General features: G+C 41.5%; 1 protein-coding gene across 9 annotated transcripts in view; it reads left to right on the forward strand.

Annotated features, from left to right (window-relative positions):
• LOC117723774 (microtubule-associated serine/threonine-protein kinase 4) overlaps nt 1-21,123 on the forward strand; it is a 349,397-nt gene that overhangs the window by 259,066 nt on the left and 69,208 nt on the right. For all 9 annotated transcript variants that reach the window (XM_076916253.1, XM_076916254.1, XM_076916258.1 and 6 more), the window contains 2 exons: nt 12,142-12,211; nt 17,949-18,027. In XM_076916253.1, the coding sequence (XP_076772368.1) occupies nt 12,142-12,211; nt 17,949-18,027 (149 nt within the window). The remainder of the gene's footprint in view (nt 1-12,141; nt 12,212-17,948; nt 18,028-21,123) is intronic.

A 21,123-nucleotide genomic window follows, 5' to 3' on the forward strand; every position in this document is an offset into this window, starting at 1 on the left:
CTATATGACTGAATATAAACTCCATTGTGTATATACCACATTTTTTTAAAGATTCATTATTTTTATTAGTATGTGCGCGCGTGTGCATGCATATGCATGTACCATGTATTTGCAAGTGTCCATAAGGGGCGAAGGCCTTTGCATACCCTGGAATTAGAGTTACAGGCAGTTTTGAGCCATGTGATAGAGATGCTGGGAATTGAACCTTGGTCCTCTGTGAGAGCAGTAAGTGCTCTTAACCACTGAGCCATTTCTTCGGGCCCCACCCATATTTCCTTTATCCACACCTCCGCTGCTGTAACTACTGTGGCAGTAAGAGTGGATGCTGGGTATCTCCGTGGTACGCTGACTTAGATTCCTACAGTTATGTTCTTGGTGGAATCGAGCCGGGCCACACGTGGTACAATTTTACTTTAATGAGGAGCCTCCATACTGGATTTCATAATGGAGAGTCATTTACATTCACACCATAGTGTGTCATTGCCCTTCCTGGCCTTGTCCTCGCCGGCATTTGTTGTTTATTTTCTTAATGACGCCCATTATGAGTGACTGCGATAAAATCGCGATGTACTTTCAATCTGCGTTTCCATGATGGCTAAGGATATTAAACACTCCTTCATATGTTTTATTGATCCTAACATGGGCTATTTTTGGTCTCTGAATTATTTTCAGAATACAAAGCTCTGGCTTAAACCTTCTCTCCACAGTTGTTAGCATTTCATTTTGCCCACTGTCCCTGCCAAACATCGCTCAGAGGGAGCACTGGGAGTCATTGCTCTTTGGCTCTCTGAATTAGTCATGCCCAGCCTATATTGACTCCTAAGAAAAGCTGTCAACTAATTTAGATGCCAAATTATGCACTTGCATGTTCTTTTCATTCAAAGAAGGTCTTCAGAATCCCAGTATTTTTATTTTATTTTATTTTTATTTTAAGATTATAATTACATTTCTCTCCTTTCCTCCTTCCCCACTTCCCTTCATGGCCTTCAAATTCATGGCTTCTCCGCTACCCCCACTAATTTGTTATTGCATATATTCCCAAATAAAACCTGCTCAGTTCCTATAATGTTACACGTATGTATGTTTTCAGGGCTGACCACGTAGCACTGGACGACCACTTGGTCTGCTCCTCCCCGTGAAGACCACCTCGACCACTCCTAGCTTTTCTTAGTTGCTTGAAGTTCTTTGTATAGGGTTGAGGCCACGTTGTCTTTTTCCCATCCACTTTGGCATGTCCATTGGTACTGTCCTTGTTCAGCTCCTGTTCAGATACTCACGTTGGTGAGAATTTATGGGTGTAGCTTCTGACATTGCTGGGAGAAACAGTCTCACTGCAGACTCCCCGACCTGCCTCTTGTCTTTCTGACCCCTCTCCTGCAGTGCTCCTTGACTAGCTTTCATGGTACCAGAAGGCACCGCGGTACCTTTGAAGCTTTCAAAGGAGGGAAGCAACCAGAGTCCTCCCCAACTGTGGTGCCTATGAACCACACCAAAGACCAGCATGGCATGATGACCCTAAAGATGAAGTAGTGCCATGTACACCTTGGGGTAACCACCAGCTCTCTAATTGGACTTAGGACCTGTTCCACAAGAGGGAAAAGATGCCTAGTACTAGAAATCAAACTAATTACTCAGTGTTAGTGAAGTCATGGTTATTGGAGGGGAATCTACATTCAGTATACCTTTTAAGAGGTTAGTCACAACTTCTTCCCTGGCTCATTACATCACAGAAGACCACAAGGGCTCAGCATGTAATTGCTGCCTGTGAAGTCATACGATAGTACTCTCAAAGGATTTGTATTTGTGTGTATAGGACCTCGCAGTTGTGTATGTTTTGGAACCAACTCCCTGTACTACACTTATCAATTATTTTAAGGTTCTTTATTGAAACCATCATGGGCAAACAATAACGTGTACAGAACATAGCAGGGCGTGGACCTAAATGAGCATGTATATCCCCATGGAGCATATTTTCTACAAGAAATAATTTGATGATTAGGTTAAGAGGCCTTACTTTGCTTCTGATGGTCACTTGAGGAAACCAAGCTGGATGGATGGTATTAATTGTCCTAATACTGTGTAACTGTTTTAATATCACACAGCTAAAGTACTAGGCCATGAAAAATGAGAAACAGAAATGGGACACATTTTAAGTCAAGTGTTGCTCGTGAATTGCTAGGTGCTGTTTATAATGAAAATGGTTTGACTAAAATGATTAAAACTTATAGTTAGTGAACACTTTCCTACCTGTGTTTTAAAAATATTTTAGGTCTTAACCCAGGAACGTATGAATTATGCATAATTTAACTCATGTAGGGTGAATGATCTAGTTTTAGAGCAGTGGTTCACAACCTCTCTAATGTTGTGACCCCTTAATACAGGTCCTCATGTTGTGGTGACCCCCAAACATAAAATTATTTCATTCCTACTTCATAACTGTAATCTTGCTAGTGTTAGGAATCATAATGTAAATATCTCATATGCAGGTTATCTAATTTGTGACCCACACAAAAGGGTCATTCAACAGCTCCCCCCAAGGGGGGTGGGAATTGCTGTTTTAGAGGAAGGGAGAAATTGATATGTATGCACATATGCAGAAGAGAATTGTGATCACACATGTAAAGAGATGTACCCCCTTCCCCATGGCTTTGCTTTCTGTGGCTTCAGGCAGCCATGGTGAACTTTAAATATTAAATTTAAATATGAACTTTAAATACCAAGAAACATTAAATGGAAATCCCAGAGGTAAACGGTTTGTAACTTCTTCACTGGCCCTTGAAGGAGGATGCTGAAGTGACTACTGTTCTGCCATATCCTGCCAGGACATCAGTCTGGACATCCTGTCCATTAATCTCTTACTAGTCATGTCCCTTGGCAGGTCACTGTCTGAAGCATCATAGGTCATATAGTTAAGTATCTTGTCTTTTCCTGAATAATGGCCCCAGTTTAGATAAAACAAAGAAAAGCTGAAAAGTGTTTCCTTTTACTGAGAGGGTGAAAGTTTCATATTTTGTAAAGAAACGACGGCAATAAAAAAACTGTCCACTACAATAGATGTTGTGGTGTTTATGTTAGGCATCTTTTTGTTAACTGTGACAAATACCTGGGGAAACTAGTGTAGAACAGGAAAGTTTCATCTGGTCTCAGAGTTGCAAAGATTTCAGTCCCTGGTCACTAGACGCCATCACTAAGAGCCTGTGGTAAGGGCAATGTCTTGGCAGACTCATGGCAGACGTGGATATCAGAGGAGAGCTGCTCAATTCATGATGGCGTGATGAGAGAGAGGAAGAGGAGTAGGAGGAGAAGAAAGCAAGGAAGGAGGGTGGGAGGAAGGGAGGGAGAATATGAATGAGAGGCGGGGACCAGCAACAACATACTCCCTTCAAAGTCACACCTCAAATGACCCATCTCTGAATAGCCCATTAAAGTGTGAACTCATCAGTGAATGAAACTACTGATTAGATCCAAGCCTTTATGGTCCAGTCATTTCTCAGTAGTGCCACCAGCTTAGAACCAAGCCTTTCACGTTTTACACAGGAATCTTTTTAAGGAATACTTCATATCTCAACCCTGATTGCATTAGTAATCTGTTCTGGTACCTAGCTTATAAATTAAACTATATTGTAATGTATGTATGAATAGGAAAAAAACCACAGCACAGTACATAATACATAGTATTTGTTTTATTTGTGGTTTCAGGAACCCACTGGGAACCTGAAGTGCTTTGTTAGACAAGAACATTTCCCTATCTTATTAACCCAAGAAAGTCCCTGTGGGCGGGTGGGATTGAAAGTGCTGAGATAGCAAGATAATATTTGTTCATGTTGATGGGGAAGGCATTTCAGATGTAACTGCCCTTTTGAGAATACTTAGAGGTCAGAGGGCAGTGAATATGTAAAAGAGACATTGAGTTCATATACCCAAGAGTGGGAAATCAAGTTTTAGAGTGAATTGGGCAAAGGAACAGAAATCCAGGTATGTCCTAGGGAAGAGCTCTGAAGGGTATGTAACCTGTAGGCAGGAGCGAATTCTAAGGTGTGCTTCTTAGACCCAGCTACCAACTGCAGTTGTCTTGTTCAAGGGGAGTGGAGCAAGGTCTGGGGACCAGCATCTGTAAGGATTCCCAGTTGATGTTAGTATGCAGCCCACAATGAGAACCTTTCCTTCTCTGATTAAAGGGAATATAAAAGAAAAGTGTGAGAAACATTATCCGAACCAAGTGTCAGTGCCTGGGGTTGCCCTTGATCTGTATGGTTTCTATGACCGGTCACTAAGAATTCAGACCTGTTAGACTCTCATCTCGCTCCACGTAATTTTCTTACAAAGGAATAGGTTAGCAAAAATTTCCAGCCCAAACAATAATTATTTCAAAGACAACCCCTCGCTTATATCTTGCTGTGTTGATGGGATTCCTGCCCACTGGATTCCAGAGGAACATTTAAAATGTGTTAAACGGGACGAGCTCAGCTCTAGTATTCATTCTTTAACTAAAGAGAGCTAAGAGGGAAAGGTAATGAACACCACCTTTACAGTACATTTAGAAAGCTATATGAATGTTCAGCCTTTCATTAAAATGCCTCTGTTCAGACTCGAAATTACTTAACAGTTGGAGCTAACAGTCTAAGAACCAATTTCCTGATAACATCCCCCCTCTTCTAGGATAAAAGGGAAGTTCTTTGTATCTAATTATGTTAAGGAATTGAAATCCCTTTCTGTCAGATAGAAAAAAAATAATAACATGTACACACTGCTGTATTCTTTAACTCAGTCCTATCCAGATTCAGGAACTAATTAGTTATGTGAGATTAATAGCACTAATCAAGTTCCATGTAATTGCATGGAAGTTAGGAATATCTGTTACTGTGACTGTGTTCTTGCCTCCCCTTCCTCGACCTTACAAACACAGCTCAGGAACTTTAAACAAAGGGTGAAAGTAATCTCTTCTCTATTGCTGAGAGGATGCATTACTGTAGAGGGAGGAAGACATACAGCCCCCAAAATCAACTTTCTTACCATTCTTACCATTCACCAGTCTTTACCAGGGATCACCCTGAGATGTGACATCAATTCAGAGTAATAAGAAAGGGTCAATGGAAAGCTAAAACATTCTCAAGAACCCATTACAGCATCTCTCCAAGGGATTCGTGTCAATGCCACCGCATTTCAAACACAGGACACAAATTCCAGAGGAATGGCTTCATGAAGCAGAGACAATAGACATCTGTGAGTCTCATGACACTTAGCTGACCTCTTACTGAGTCTCTCTTCCACTCTATATGCTTCCCACCCTATAACCTCATCACTCACTCCTTGAAAAACATTACATATTTGAGAATCATAAGTCTGTTGTCAAATGGTATGTTTACTGTAATTTACCAACATTGAGAGATTTTTGTTTAAGTAATTTTGATGCATTTAAAGGTTTTGGTTTAGGCAAATGTTTCCTTCAAATGACTAAAGGTCCAGAATGGGTTTTGCAAGGTGATCTGAAATGGGTAGCATGCATATCTGCTTCTGTCAGTAGTCTTGTTCATCTACTGCTATCTGTTCTCACAGGGACTCAATGCACTAAACAGTAAGAACTTTAATTGAATTTGGAAACTAAAGCAACGTGTTTCAAGTTTACTGTGTAGCAGGAGCCAAGTTAGGCAACTAGAAATCGAACACCTCTTTTGTGCATGTATGTATCTATCTGGAGTGGTGGTCCTCAACCTTCCAAATGCTGTGACCCTCATGAGGAATATAGTTAGTTCTCGTGTTGTGGTGACTCAGTGATAAAATTATTGTTATTGCTACTTCATAGCTAGTTTTGCCACTGTTCTGAATTATAATGTAAATATTTTTAGAGATAGAGGTTTATCAGAGGGGACAGGACCTTCAAGTTGAGAACCTCTGATTCTAGCTCATTGGCATTTAGCCAATGTGAATGTGTGAGAGGAAGATGGGAATGGAACATAATATGTAAATCATTGTGCTCCCTTCAGGAGACAGAACAGTTACAATTATTACCTGAATTTTTATCTTTACTCTATGGAAGTTTTCTTCTCTGGGTTTTTTGTTTGTTTGTTTGTTTTGTTTTGTTTTTGTCAACTGATTTGGACATCTGCAAACAAGTCAGTGACACTACGTCACTAGGCATTATGTAACCTGAAGTAGAAAAAAGTTATTCTTTCTCTCAAGTATAGTAGGAAAACTCTAACAAAGTTATTAGACGTTTAGGTGACACTTATACTGTTACCTTTGAGGACAATGTCACATGCATATGAAGAAGGTATTTAGATGCATTTGCAGTAACTGAAATGTTGCCTCTGTAAGTCAGACAACTTGAAGCTAATCTGGGTATCCAAGCCTTGCTCCTAATTCTGCTGCTTCCAAACCATGCCCTTCCTCAGTCCTCCCCCATCTCAACTGATACCAGATTCCATTTGCCTGGAATCTAAAGCCTTTATCTTTTTTAACTTAAAAATTATTAATTATGTTAAATATTTTATTTCAGATAATATATTTTGATCCTGGTTTCCCCTCCCATAATTCCTTCCAGATCTGCCCTACCACCCTATCCATCAAACTGTATGTTCTGTTTCACTCTGACAATAAACAAGTAAAATTAAAAAACACAACAACAAAAACCCAAGAAACACACAAAATCCTCAGAAAAGTGAAAATTAAAAAAAAAATGCCCAAAGAAAAATTAGACAAAAAGATCTAGAAAGATATTATGAGTTCATTAATTTTGTGTCAGTCAACAGCTCCCAGGCACAGGGCCTCCCCTGAAGTGTGGTTATACCCACTGAGACCCCACTGAAGAGATCCAATTTTTTTCTTTGCCAGCAAGTATTGGTTACAGATGGCTTCTTGCTTAGGAGTGGAGTTGAATGCACTTCCCCTTCCCAGTGCTGGGACTCTGTCTGGCTTGAACCAGTGTCAGCCTCAAGCAAGCTGCCACAACCTCTGCATGTGTATGTGCATCTGTTCTGCTGTGTCTAGAAGAAAGTGTTTCCTTGAAGTCACCTATCACCTATGGCTTTTATGATTATTTTCCCCTTCTTTTCCACGGAGATCCTGAGCCCACGGGTGGGGCTTATTGGAGACATCCCATTTAGGATGAGCTATCCAACGTCTATTGCTCTCTCTGCATATGGTCCAGTTGTGAGTCTGTGTTAGATCCCATCGACACAGGAGGGGCTTCTCTGATGATAATATCTGAGGCACTGATTGTTTATCAGTGTATAAGTTTACAGTGTATCAGTTTATAAGTGTAGTAACTTATTCTTGATTGGTCATTTCCCGCCTTTATCCTGTGGTTATTTCAACAAACCACATTGGTTTTCTAGCCAGTTCCTCCTTAAGATCTGCAGTCGCTGCATCCGAACTATTGTACTTCCCTTGTCTGTGCGGCCAGCTTCCTGGCGTCTCCCTGCTCTTGCCCTCGTCTGCTTGCAGTCTGCTGGTCACAGAACAGCTAGAAACGTCTTACCATGTCCTTCCCTGTTGTGAAGTAGAGGATTAATAAACATTTCTTGCCTGACTTAGTCAAGCAGTGGGGCAGTGAGTGGTTCCAGCTATGCTAGGCTTAGGCAGAGAAATCCCACATTATAAGAAAACCTTAATGCATTGTGAGTAATCTGTGCTTGCCTTGAACACCCAAAGATATTGGTGTCCTTTATCCACCGGCCCACAGTGAGTACAGTATACCATTGTCAGCCAATCAAAGATAGTCCTTGGCTAGTTAGGGCCTAAACAGCTGCCCAGGTTTAATTAATATTCCACAATCATGTATGGACAGGAGCCAATTTCAGAGACAGGTGTCTAAGTAACAGGAAGAACCCTGACTTTCCTTCACACATCACCTGTTATGGTCCACTGGGATCCACTCGAAGTTTGCTGGCTACTTGAACCGTGATTTCACATGATTCATTCTCTTGGAGGTTCCTGTGTAAATCTTGCAAGTCCCCACTTTATGCAGCCAGTCTTCATACAAGGATATCCTCGATTTGGCACTGTGCAGTCTTAAGGTTGTGAAGCAGTGACCATGTGTTGCTGATGAACAGGGAGGCCTTCAGAAAGCACCACACTGATTGTCCATTTAAGGGGATCGTCAAGTAGTGAGAATGAGGATTCAAGGGAGGGGGTGGGTGGGAGCTTACTCTTTGATCCACCAGGAGTTTAAAATGGCAGTGGTCATTAATTCTTGGATTCCCTCTGTCCTTAAAGAAAACTGAGGCATCGGAAACTGTCATTTTGTGAACAGATAGCTATTAAAAGCACATTAATAATCTATAGTGGGTAAAGCATATGCCTTTTAAAAAGATTTGCAGCTTGCTTGTCTGTGGCGAAGACACAGGACTTCTCCATCCTAATTACAAAGCAATCAAACAATTTAATTAATCTGGAGATCACTTTCTTCACAATAACTGCCTCCAAAATGAGGCACCCTGTGTAGTGCCGTTAGGTAAAGCATGGCTCACACACTGCGTCTTAGCCGTGCCTCTGCCTTATGGGGATCGTGGTGTTAATTACCTACGCAAGGCCTGACCACTGCTGAGGCTTACTGTATCAGGTCGGAGCATCAACAGGGATGCCGGCAGTCCATGAAGTGTCCGAGCTCTCAAATATCCAAGAGCCAGCAAATCCCAGGAGCAGCAGGATGTGAGTTACAGGCAAGTGCCGCACATATGGGCAGAGAATTAACTGGCACCAGTTTCTACTTGAGAGTCTCTCAGGTATTGCTTTGCAGATGGGTGGATAATTCAGAGAGCAGCATGCACAGAGTGAAGGTCGTGTGTAGGACTCCAGTTTCAATCCGTCTTGCTCTCTCTTCTCAGGAAGCGCCATTCATGCGTTCAACAGAGAGGACTTCATAGAGCATAAATGGCGTGAACCCATCTACCCTAAATTCAGAGCAGTTAGAACACTGTATAACAAACCAGCATTGCTGAAGTCTGAGAGACCAAAAAGTAGGGCATTTTTTTGTTTAAAATAAAAATAAAACCTTCCGCAATTGACCTCTGTAACTCTAATGTGCTAATCTTACCATTTCTTCCCAAGGAAAATTGAATTTTGTTCAGTGCATTTACCCTTCCCTGTGTTAGTACCAGAGTCCCACCTACCCCTCAAGATTCTCTATCAGTGGGTCATTCTGCCATGTTGTCCCTCTAGTCTACCCATGATGCCAACCCCAGGCACACTCTGTGGTCTCTCTTTTCCATGGTTTGGTTCTAATGTGTCACCGATCACTTTTGGTTTACTGCAGAAGTTCTGTCTCTTGCCCTTGTGTGCCGCTGGTCCAGCTCCATCTCCTTTGGTGCACCCGAGCATCTTGAAAGCCTCCCACTACCTGGTACCAATGAATGTAGTTCATGGGTCGTTGGCTGTACCACTCTGAGTTTGCTATAGCTAGAGAGCATCTCTCTGAGACTGCTTTAATGTTTACAGCGTTTCCCACTCAGTTGTTTCTGATTCCCTGAAGTCCCCATCCGCCATCTTACTTGAAGCTTGCTGAACTGTCCTGCCATTGACTCCACATCCTTCTGATATAGTTATATCAACAACACACACCACCATCCCAATTCTTTCTACGTGCCCCACTCCTGGTTTTTTTTTTCCCCCCAGCAAACACTGCCAGTATTGTCAAAACATGGGTAGACTATGTATAGCCAGGGTCCAAAAACATTACACCACTTACTGATGTTTATTGTTATCATAGTTTGTTGAAGTTTGCTCTATGATGTTTTTGTTAACATCCACATGTTGACAAAAATGTTCGATAACATCCCTCAGAAGAGTCTAGTTCTGAAACAACACACAGCTTTTTGAATGCTGTATACATTTCAGTTCCCCCCTTTGGCCCACATTTAAAAGAAGAGATCTGCAGAGTTAAGATACACAGATGGCCATATAGTCTTGAGGATGAAGGTAAAAGAATCCAGCATTTGGTTTTATGGCAGGGAGAGACCAAGGGGGGGGGGGGGAGAGGGGGGAGTTTCAATCATACCTAGGCAGGCAACTCAGGGGATGAAGCTAAGTATAGGAATGGTTAATAGAAGCTTTGGCAGTGGCAGCTTTGATTTCTTTGAATGGCAGAATTAAATCAATCTTCTCTGTTTCTGTCTGTCTGTCTGTCTGTCTGTCTGTCTGTCCTGAAGCTTGAAGATCATCATGTGCTATGAAGTGTTTTATAAAATGGCACTGGCTTTCTAGGGGCCACCATTTTATGTTCATCCCTCAGATCTCCTTTCTCCCCAGTTTTGGTATTTAATGAGTTCTTTGTTTCTACTCACCACATGAACCCTCAGCTTTACACAGAGAAGACAGGTTAGGGATGGGGCCAGATTCCCTTGGTGTTATTTTATTCTTGTGAATGAGACAGAAAGGATTGTTGTCAGAGTGTCTTGGCTTCAAGAAAGCAGCTGCTTTTGTTACAACTCATAATTTACTGGTAGTTTGTTCTCCATGGTGTACAAACAACATGAATATATTCCCAAACTTAAAACAACAGCAACAAAAAACTCAACCTCTATCCAATGACTCCAAGCATTAGATTATCCCCCTTAGGAAGCAAGGGCTTTTAGCCATCTTGAAGTTATTGAGCTCTTTTACAGAATGCAGAGGGTGACACACAAGCTAAATTAGGAGTGGGAGAATGAATGCTGTTGAGAGAAATCAAAATAAGTTAATTTGCTGTGTAGATAAACAGACAGAATGAATCCTGGATTACTGGACGGCAAAAGCAAAATCCATTCCTCCAGGGGCCCCAGGAACAGCAGATGCAAAGACATGATAAATTTCACTGTGGCAGGGGGACCGATCCTTGCCTGGCTCTCTATAAAGAAATGGCTTTTCAACGCTTCCCTGTTGAATGGCTTTGATTGTGCTGTCATAAAGTTAATAGCATCTGTTGAAGACAACACCATAAAATTTGCAACCTTAAGTTAATTGAAAAATTTCAGTGGAGATGTAGCCAGTGTAAGAAGTCCTCAAGGTAACACTAAACTTACCCTCCTTTAGGTGTTAGGCTGTTCTTTTTTAGCACACTAATAACAAATTGTTTTTAGCTAGGCAGGACTCAGTATTCCTTACAGCTGGCTACAGTGGTCAGTCTCACTGAAGAGCCAGTGGCCTTGCTATTGGGAATGAAAGGCATCTCCCCATCTATTTCTCTCCTCTCTTCAAGAAACTGTAGAGCTACTTTGCAGCCTTTTCTCACCTCCTTCCTGAAACCAGCTCTATTCCCAAGTGGTCCTCCGACAACGCTGTGTATCTCATTAAATATGCAGGGGAAGCAGCGTGGTCTGGAGTGTCCTGAACTTGCCCTCGCCAGCTGCCTGCCAAGCTTTGTCAATGATCAGCAGCAGGTTGAGCAGGCTAATGGAGAAAGTAACAAGCCCCCAGGGAGCTGCCCTCCTTCTTGTGTGCAGGCAGTGCTCCTTCTCTGCCTGTGGAGGACTTGAAGAGAGCCGAGTGCTGCCATCTCCCTGTGGCCGCGGCTTTTAGAGTCTGCCTGGCCAGTCACATTCCAGCTGCTTAGAGAGGCACAGGGCTTGCTGAAGACAATGTTGGCGAGGGACAATCCTGCCAGATTCTTGCAGCAGTGCTAAGATAGAGCCTGAGACATTTTAGAAATAGGTCCAGATGGCTGGATTTTCCTTCGTATTTTATGACTGGTTTGACACAACTCTCTTTTAAATGTATACCTTGGAATCTAAGCCTTCACTTTCAAGCCCTTCTTTGTTTCATCCCCAGGCTGCCTGCCACAAAATAAAAATCACCTCCACTGACAGCCCGAGCTTACCAGCTACCTAAATGTTAGCTTCTGAAGACATAATACAAAACATATCTGTACTCATTATTCCACAGGCCAAAATGCTTAGGTTATAGTGCTTAATATATGAATTCCTATGTTTGGCCCACTTGGAAAGCTGTGCTGGAACTAAGTGTCCTCCCATCCCCCAGCCCCCATCCTACCCCACCCCCGCCTCTCCTGCTTCCCAGATCCCTGCTTGAGGCAAAGCTAAAGCATTATTAGAGGAAATGATATTTTGCAGAACTGTAAAGAAACTGATTACTGGAGAGAAGATTCTGGATATGGATAATGGTACAAAAACAAAATTAGGTGGTTCATTTCTTTTTTTCTCTCCACAGGAAATAGCCCTCAAGACAGTCCAAGGAATTTCTCCCCCAGTGCCTCAGCCCATTTCTCATTTGCGAGGAGGTAAGGACTGCATATGAGTGGGGCATAAAGTGGTCCCTCCCTCGGGATGTCTCTGCACTCTACCCCGTCCTCCCCCTACCTTCTCTTTCAGGGTTCTGTCTTGTGAGAGCCTGTTCATTATCACATAAAGCCTTCTGCAACCAAAAGACCTTGTCACACTGAACACACTGGCTTTCACCGTTTTCATGATGACTTCTGCCTTGTCTTAGAGTTAGAGGGTCCCCTTGGTCCTTTGCTAAATGCAACCCTCAGTGAAGGCAGGGAGGCCCTTCTCTCTGTGTTTTCTCCCATCTTAAGAGCATGCATGATCCAGCCTGAACAGATTTTTACTGATTTTTTTTTTGAGGTGTTGTTATGCAGGCTCTATTTATCTATGTCCTGGTACAAGCTTTTGTTGTTATCGTATGTTGTCCTTTTTGTAAAAATGAGACTCTGTGTTACAAGATATGCACTTGGGAGCAATTGAATGACAGGTCTGAGATAAAGCAGCTCTGGTTTTTCTAGCCAGGGTTTCTCTGTGTAGCCCTGGCTGTCCTGGAACTCAGGCTGTAAAGCAGGCTGGCCTCGAACTCAGAAATCCACTTGCCTCTGCCTCTGCCTCTAAACGCTGGGGTTAAAGGCGTGTGCCAATGTATCTGGAGTTCTTTCTACTACTGTTGTACTTAGAATTAGGCAGCAAGGGCTTAGGGGCTATGCCTCTGCTCCTGGGTAACTAGAGTTAAGAGGAAGTGTCTGTACTTAAGACCCTTAACACCCAAACTTCCACAGGCTGCTCCCCCAGATACAGCCTCAGCCCTTTCTTCTGCATTTTGAATCAGTATGTTTTTCTCAAACATCCTTTGCCTCTCTCACATATGTGTCTTGCTTCTTCCACCCAGGAAAGACAGAATGCAAAATGCCACTTCAGGTCTCCAAATATTCAGAATAAATTTAGTTTACGGTCTGGATGTCCCATTTATTTGTAAGAATTTCTCAGAGACTTAGTTATACCCTAAAGTGAATTCAGGTAGCATTTCCTAAGCCAGATAGATAGGTCTCAGGAAACACACCTTTGTTCCTCTACACATCACTAATGAACACACTTGTCAGCGTGTAATACATTTTATGTTCTGAAATCCTAAGAAAAGGAGTTTCAGAGCTCCGTATTGTAATTAAGATTCTAGCAGCATTCCCAGAACCCTGTATGATTAAGAATCTGAGTCCCAATCCAAGAGGAATGTTTGTTCTCTTCTAACCGCAGTCATTTCCCATCATGCTCTAGCCTCTCTGAATCCCACGTGGGGTGAGGAACGATTGGATAGCATCTCAAAGACGTGCAGAGCCCTACACCTGGATCTTCTCTGAGATCCGACTTTTTTTTTTAATTAAGATTTTCTTTTAACTATCATACTACAAAAGAGATGCAAAAGCTAACTGGTCCTAGAAAGTGTGTCTGCCCAGTGACTGTTAATTCATGACTATTCCAAGTGGGGAGGAAAAACTTTGAAAGTCAATAAACAAAGTGTCCTCTGTAGTCTAAAATGGAGGGTGGGTGCGTTCAATTACCCAGAGTGATAACTAAGTGCAAATCTTACTGCAGTGTGTATTACAACATGACAGAAGCCACAGTCCCATAATCCTGCCAGATTTATAAAAATGAAGACCATCTAATAATTAAGTGGGAGACTGAAGGACAGATGAATCTGGCTTCTGAGCTATGGGGAAAAAAATTACAACCTCCCAAGCATGCTAATTTTTGACAAATAAACCATAAACCGTGACAGGGGATTATCACTGGAGACCTCCAGTTCATGTTGCATGAGTTACCAGCTGGGACTCCTTCCACACTCTTCAAAATCCATTAATTTTGATTAGAACATGAGTGATTTGTGTTAAACTTTTCCTCAGGTAAATAGAACCTTGGGTTCATTGTGAGAATTCAGATCAGCGCTTTCTACCCAACATCTGCCAACGCCTTCTGTTTTAGTGATGGTCTTCACTCAGGAAACCTAGACCATTGGCCTAGGGTCTCCACTGCCTCCTGTTGACTGTGTGTAACTGAGCCTTTAAGAAGTAATTTGAGACTCTTAACATTTCATTATTTTATAATGTAGCCCAATAGAGGAAACATGGCTCTGTCTTTGAAATCACTTTGGGGTAACGAAACAAAGGTTAGGCTTATTAATCTTCTCTGACCTTCCTTGTTCAATATTCTCCCTGTGACACCCCTAGTAATGAGTAGTCCAGTTACAGACTGTAAATAATGATGATGCACACCGTATTGTAAAATACATATTGATGAGTAAACCTACCAGGGCAGTTTTTAACCTACTGACTTTACAAAAAGAAAACAAATAATTATTACAGTATTGCATGTTGAGACAAGGAAACATTTCATATTGTTAATTCTTAGCACATGTGAAACCTAATCTGAAAATACAAGATCCAAAATATCCCAAAATTTGAAATCCTTATACTTAAATTTTATTGTCTGTTTCTCTGTATGTATACATATGGGTGTGTGTGTTCGCACCTGTGTTCCCATGTGTGCTGCAGGATGTGTGGCTTCTAGGGATCATACTTAGGTATTCAGGTTTGCACAGGAAGTACTTTTAGTTATGAGCCATCTCAGCGGTCTCCAGACGTACTGAAACTTACTGAGAACTATTGAAATGTTCTGAGCAACAATGGGATGCTTAGAAACATTTCAAATTTAAGATTAAGGGTGTCTAGGAGGTCGGGAAATCCCTTTTTAAAACAGATCAAAAATCTGAAACCTAAAATATTTCTGGTCCAAAGACCTTTGGATGAAAGATTTTCAATCCATATAATCTCAAGCCTTCAGGGCTGTGAATCACTTAACACTTTTATCTGATGGTAAGATAGAGGGGATGATGTCATTACCTTTTCCAGAAGCTGGGGCCCTGAGACATTATAAGTTGCTGTTTCTTTCATTGGCAATCTGGTGGCCTTTAGTGCCAGCAATATCTCCTGGTTGCCTAGTTGTAATTTGCCTGGGTAAACCTCAGAACACATTTCCATAAGCAAACTTCTAGGAAAAGTTTGCCCTTCTGACTTTAAGTCTTCAGTCTCTTTAATACCAGTTGACTAGGGTAACCTCCTGTTAGTCTGATAATTCTTTCTGGAGTACATTTTACTTGGTGATTGGTACAGTTGAATTTGACCCAACAGTGTATAGAGTAAGTATATTGCTCATACTTACTATATACTGTAATTACTGAACATATTTACCTGCTTTCTCTTCGTGTAATTAAAATGGTCAGGCTGGAATCAGAGAACTCACCCTTTATTGTGTACTACATGCATCTACATGTTTTGTGAGTTGTCCACCCGCCCCCCAATCTCTGTGTCCTACATTCTCATCAGCTGTTTTTCCTCCCCTCTTTGATTTGATGCAATGTTGAAATTTCCACCCACAAAGAAAAGATTCTTCTCAGAAGAGCCTTGTTGCTTTGGGAAGATGAGGATGCTGTCTTCGGATGTCGCTTTATTGGTAGCTACTAAACAGAAAAGACAGCATTGTTAGTTGGACCCAGATTGTGCGTGTGTGATGGCTTCCATGGAAAGGGGCCACTTTCTCCATTTCTGCATATAGTATATATAGTAACTTTCTGATGTGCAGTTGTCATGGCAATGGAAATGCAATGGTCCTTTTGCTCCGTTTGAGTAAACAGACACAGGCAACTTAGGGAACTTTATGAGACATGAATTATTTCTGGTTTGATGGCTGTACCAAGAACTGAGCACATTCTTATTTAAACATCTTTCCAGTTGTGTGTTTTCTGGACTAAGCAAATGTAATTTATGCTTCAGAACTAATAAGAATATGTCTCCTCTTGGAACTGCTCATCCATCTGAAATATGTCTGTGGATACCTGAGGGAAAGGGGAGTTAATGAAAGACAAAACAAAACCATGCTGGGAAATGTGTCCCTCACTCTTTCCAGAGTCTAATTTCTGATAATTGCTATTAAATGAAGTGAACAGTCCCTTTAAAAATCATATCCCTTTCTTTGCTAAATTAAAAATGGTTGAAATGTAAAATTCAGGCATTGCTTTTAAATATAAGATCTGCCTGTGTCCATTTAACTGGTGGTTGTACCTTCTATGTGCATACTGTTAATTATTTTCCTCAGAAATTTCAACATTTTTTTAAATCTATATAAAAAATGTTCTTAAACAAATATATGATTTAATCACCCCAATTACTTTTCTCTGGTGTATTTATAAATAAACATCTCATTTTGCTTCTTCTTTTTCTTTTCTTTTTCTTTTTTCTAAAAATACATGATTTCAATTGTACTCCAATCATGGCCACAGAAATGACAGGTAAATCTCACTAAAATCTTAGCGTTGTAATCACTCTGTGATGTGTCTGCTTGGCCTCCATCTTGTGTCTGTGGACCATTTTGCATTCATTGGAGGTGACACCACCATAGCCCAGAAGACCGGCCTGTGACTATCAGGCTGCCGTGGCAGTTTCCCATATGAGCATCAAATTGTGGTTTCTCAAACTCAAGTCCGATGCAGTCGAATTCCCTGACTTCAGCTTCCTGTGAATGTGTCTATGTTAGACTTCCTACACTGTTGTCTTTCCCTTGGTAAATGAACAGAATTGTGAATTACAGAACTCTCCACATGATCCTGTCTCTAAGAATGTAGTGCTGTTTCTTTAATAACATTTTAACATGTTTTAACTGTTTTGCCCCTTGGAAAATTTGCATGTCTTTGTTTTCCCTGACAGTTTGTGATACAGTATGATCTTATTTGAAATTTTGAATTAAGCTCTAGAATAACAGAAATCCCTGAAAATTTGTTCTGTGGCAGCCCCTTGCCCTACAAGCGATATCGCCACTAATAACTACTCCATAGTTCACTTTAGACCCCTGTACTGGCCCTGACTTAAGCCACAGTCCAACTTCATTTAGTCACCATTCAAGGACAAAAGCCATTCTCTTTAAGAACCCCGGCTGCTTGGACTCTGGGGCTGAAGCAGGCGACTTCACTCTGTGTGTTTGTTTCCATTATGAGTAGAGAAGTTTTCCTCCAGCCTTTAGGGTGACTGGGTAAAGGTTGCTGCAGGCTCAGAGACTGCAGGTGACCTTTGCGCCAACGTTGTATGAAGCCAGGTCATGTCAGAAAGCAATAACTCTCCAAAGCCTGAGCTTCAAGCTTTCTGACCATAGTTATTTGCTGCTTTAGAGTGTGACGTAACCAGGAGCCCAGTGCTCCCACCACCTCTGCTTACAATAAGGAAAACTATACCCTTAGAAATCCAAGGTGGAAAGCCTGTTGAAGGCCCTGAACCTGCCCCAGGGTCTTACGCCTTGATGGAGTCCGGGTCCACGTTGAGATCATTTGCCAGTTGTTGGTTTCCACACAGAATGAGTTTCCTCTCCCCTTTCTGCTTGCACTGCTTTGAATCTGCTGAGTCTGACCATTGTAATTATCCCGGTATTCATTTTGTCAAAGTGTATTAGTGAGAGATCAATACTATGGATCAACCCATTCACTTTCTACTTGTTTGGCTGTATTGATTCCTATTAAATAAAAGGCAACCTTCTGTATAACGTTTGTTTACCCTAACCCTGGCCAAGCGTTCCCACATCCTCATAGACTATGTTTATGCCATTGTTTGATTAAAGATGCCCTAATTCCCTGGGGGTTCCTGGGGTTCCCTGGTATCAGCACTTGCACACTTGGCCTAACTGAGCTCCCCTTGTTCCCTTTGTCCACAGAACGGACGGGCGCCGCTGGTCTCTGGCTTCTCTCCCCTCCTCAGGCTATGGGACAAACACACCGAGCTCCACCGTCTCTGTAAGTGCTTGATTTTTCTTCTCATCTCAAACCACAAAACGAATCTCTACTCTGTGTTTTTCTCTGGGTGTATCCTGGTGGGAAGGAAAAGGCAAATTCCACATGTCTATCTCACTGTATAAGATATATGTCAAACGACAGCCTAAGAAATGTAGAAACGGTACACTGTTTCTGGAGGCTTCCAAACTACAGAGCATAAAAGTCTACGGCCTACAAGTTTGGAGGATTCAAGCCTTCATTTTAATACCATTTGGTATAGTTTGGGGAAAACAACAGAATCTGCATTCAATGTTGACAGTCCATACCAGATGTGTGCGTGAAGACGCCATTAAACTTTGAGGGACTTGCTCTTCTCTTGTGTGTGGCTGAGATGGACGCTTGTTTTGTTTTCTCTTTCCTTCCAAGGATGCCTCACGCACACAAAGCCATAATTTGTTTCTACCCTAACAACTTAAAAATAAACAACAACAACAAAAGGACTTGGTAAGTATGTGGAGAGGGATAGAAAAATAGGAGATTCTTGCCCCAAATGGTAACATTTCAACCCCAGGCCTACCAGTTACTGGATACTGTAGATTAGACACAAGCATACCTGGTTTAAGTTAGAGGAGTTTCTGTAACCACAGGGCTCTGAGAATCGGGTGGTGGTTTCGAAAGGCCCAGTATTCAGTGAATGGCTCATGAGGTGGTCTTGATGTCCTGTTCTAGCAACCCAAACTATAGACTTATGACCATAGAGCCTTTTCTGATTCAGTTCCCTCCTCATTTTGTCAAAATTCACAGTTTATTGTTTCGGACTGTCCACCCCACGGCATTGTGGTAAGTGTGCAGCCACCAATTAATGTTCAGACTGGTAAGAAACTAAAACTTGTTAGGGGAACTAACTAGCGCCCCTTCTCCTTACGCTTGTGTTTCAAGAAGCTTGAGTGGAATGTGGGTTTTCTGGGGCACCTCTAAAACCAAATTGCTAGCATCTGTTGGGTTCGCTTTACATCGTCTTAGGGTAGTGTGTGCAGAGAGGTCCTCTGTTTTCCTGTCTCTTTTCCAATTTGTTGTGCTGTGGGAGTTTGCTGTCCATTTGGATCTCCTCCCCTACCCCCCCCAACCCCAGCCCCCACCGCATACCCCTAACCTCCTGGGTGTTATCAGTGGATAAAATTGTTACTAAGTACCACTGAGATTTTACTTGACTATTACGGCAGCTGCCATCACTGGTGATTTCAGATGTGAAAATGTAGGACCATACATTTTCAAAATGTGTGATGAAGCGTATCCCACACAGAGTAATTGAAAATGTTTTTAAGTGCTGCCTGCTCCCTAGACCCTTGGGTCCCTTTAATTAGAGCCAAGCCACAAGTAAACAAACAGTACTGACTCTTGGCTCTGTCACTTCCTTACCCACCCTGCTTCCCAGACTAAAAGCCTAAATCCGTGGGTTTGGGCTGCAGCCCCCTCATTCAGCATTAATGACACTTCCGGTGACAAATCTCTCCTTTTCATGAAAAGCAGGAGAATACAAGATGCACCTTCTCTTTCTGATAATCACACATCATTTTATTAAAGTGGGTGTATAAAGGGTGAGTAGGTGAATCAGACCACTGGATCTAAGTAATCTTTTAAATTATGTTTTTGTAATATTATAAAATAAGCACTAGTCTTGAAGTAGGTGGGCTTGTTGCATGCTGGTGACATATTCTGTGGCACCGCTGCTGTTCTTACCCCCACTTTTTTTAGGTCTGAAACATAAAGCACAGAAAATTAGTTGAGGGACTGTTTATCCATCCCTTTCTTTTATCCATAGGAATACTGCAAGTGCTCTAGACTCTAATGCTGTGCCTCATTTTAAGGCCATGTGAGTCGCATTTCTTTAGCTTTGTGAGTGATTTTCCTGAAGGCTAATGTCTCTATAAAGTTCATATGTCTAAAACAAGAAACTTGAAACCATTTTTAGACACACACACACACACACACGCATGCACACACAAATGACAGTCTCTTTTTGGGGGGTGGCGTTTGGAGACAGGGTTTCTCTGTGCAGCCCTGGGTGTCCTGGAACTGTTCGAGACCAGGCTGGCCTCGAACTCAAAAATTCGCCTGCCTCTGCCCCCCAAGTGCTGGGATTAAAGGCGTGCGCCACCACTGCCCGGCCAATGGCAGTCTCTAATAACCTTTCTCTTACATATTTATGTATTATGTAATTGGTAGGCACATGCATACACACACACACACGACATTTCTAATAGCCTTTCTCTTGCACATTGACTGAGGTGGTAGGCAGGTATACATCTCAAATTCTCATTTCTTCCCTCAAAATGAAATTTTAGTTTCCAAAAGCAAGGACTTTTGGGTCTGGTCCGTGACCACTGTTGGCTGGCTTTTTTTTCTTCACTCTTATACAATGGACGAGGGAAAGCTACATAGCTCCTGTTGAGGTTTCTGTCCTTCAAATATCAGGCACAGTTATGTCAGCTGGCAATTCAAGAATTTCTGCTTTCCTATTCCTAATCTGAATTGCTCTTAGAACCTCATTAATTACTAGTCCTTTAGCCAATCAAAACTGTACTTTAAAAAAAAAAAAAAAGAAAAAAGAAAAAAATATGTTATATACAGAAAAAAACTAGAAGCATTTTCAAAACACAATTTAAAAGTTCACAGATAATTATGTTGTCCGCTGAACTTCAGACCTGTTCGTGTTGAAATGTAAATGTTTTTATATCTTTGAGCCATTACAGACACTTCAATAATGCCAAGTGTTAAAAATGCTGTGTTCCAAAATTGGAAAGATTTTTTTCATATACAGTTAGTTTGTTCTCCCAGAGAACATTTAGTATTGTCAGTTATTTAAGTGTAAAATTTTGTGGTGAAAATTAATTTGTGGAACTTCTAGAAGAAGATAGCATTCACATCATAATTTCTAATTTTGAAATAAGCAATATGGAATTGCAGTAGGGAGATATTCCTCCATATATTTCTCACCAGATAAATTATTTTCCGCTGAGGGAAAGAATGGAAATAAGACTATAAATACCCATAAATATGACATGTCTGTTAAATCATATTACCTTTAATAATAGCAAGCAGGAATTTATGCATGCA

The sequence above is a fragment of the Arvicanthis niloticus genome, chromosome 19 (genome assembly GCF_011762505.2).
Source record: "Arvicanthis niloticus isolate mArvNil1 chromosome 19, mArvNil1.pat.X, whole genome shotgun sequence".
NCBI classification, from domain to species: domain Eukaryota; kingdom Metazoa; phylum Chordata; class Mammalia; order Rodentia; family Muridae; genus Arvicanthis; species Arvicanthis niloticus.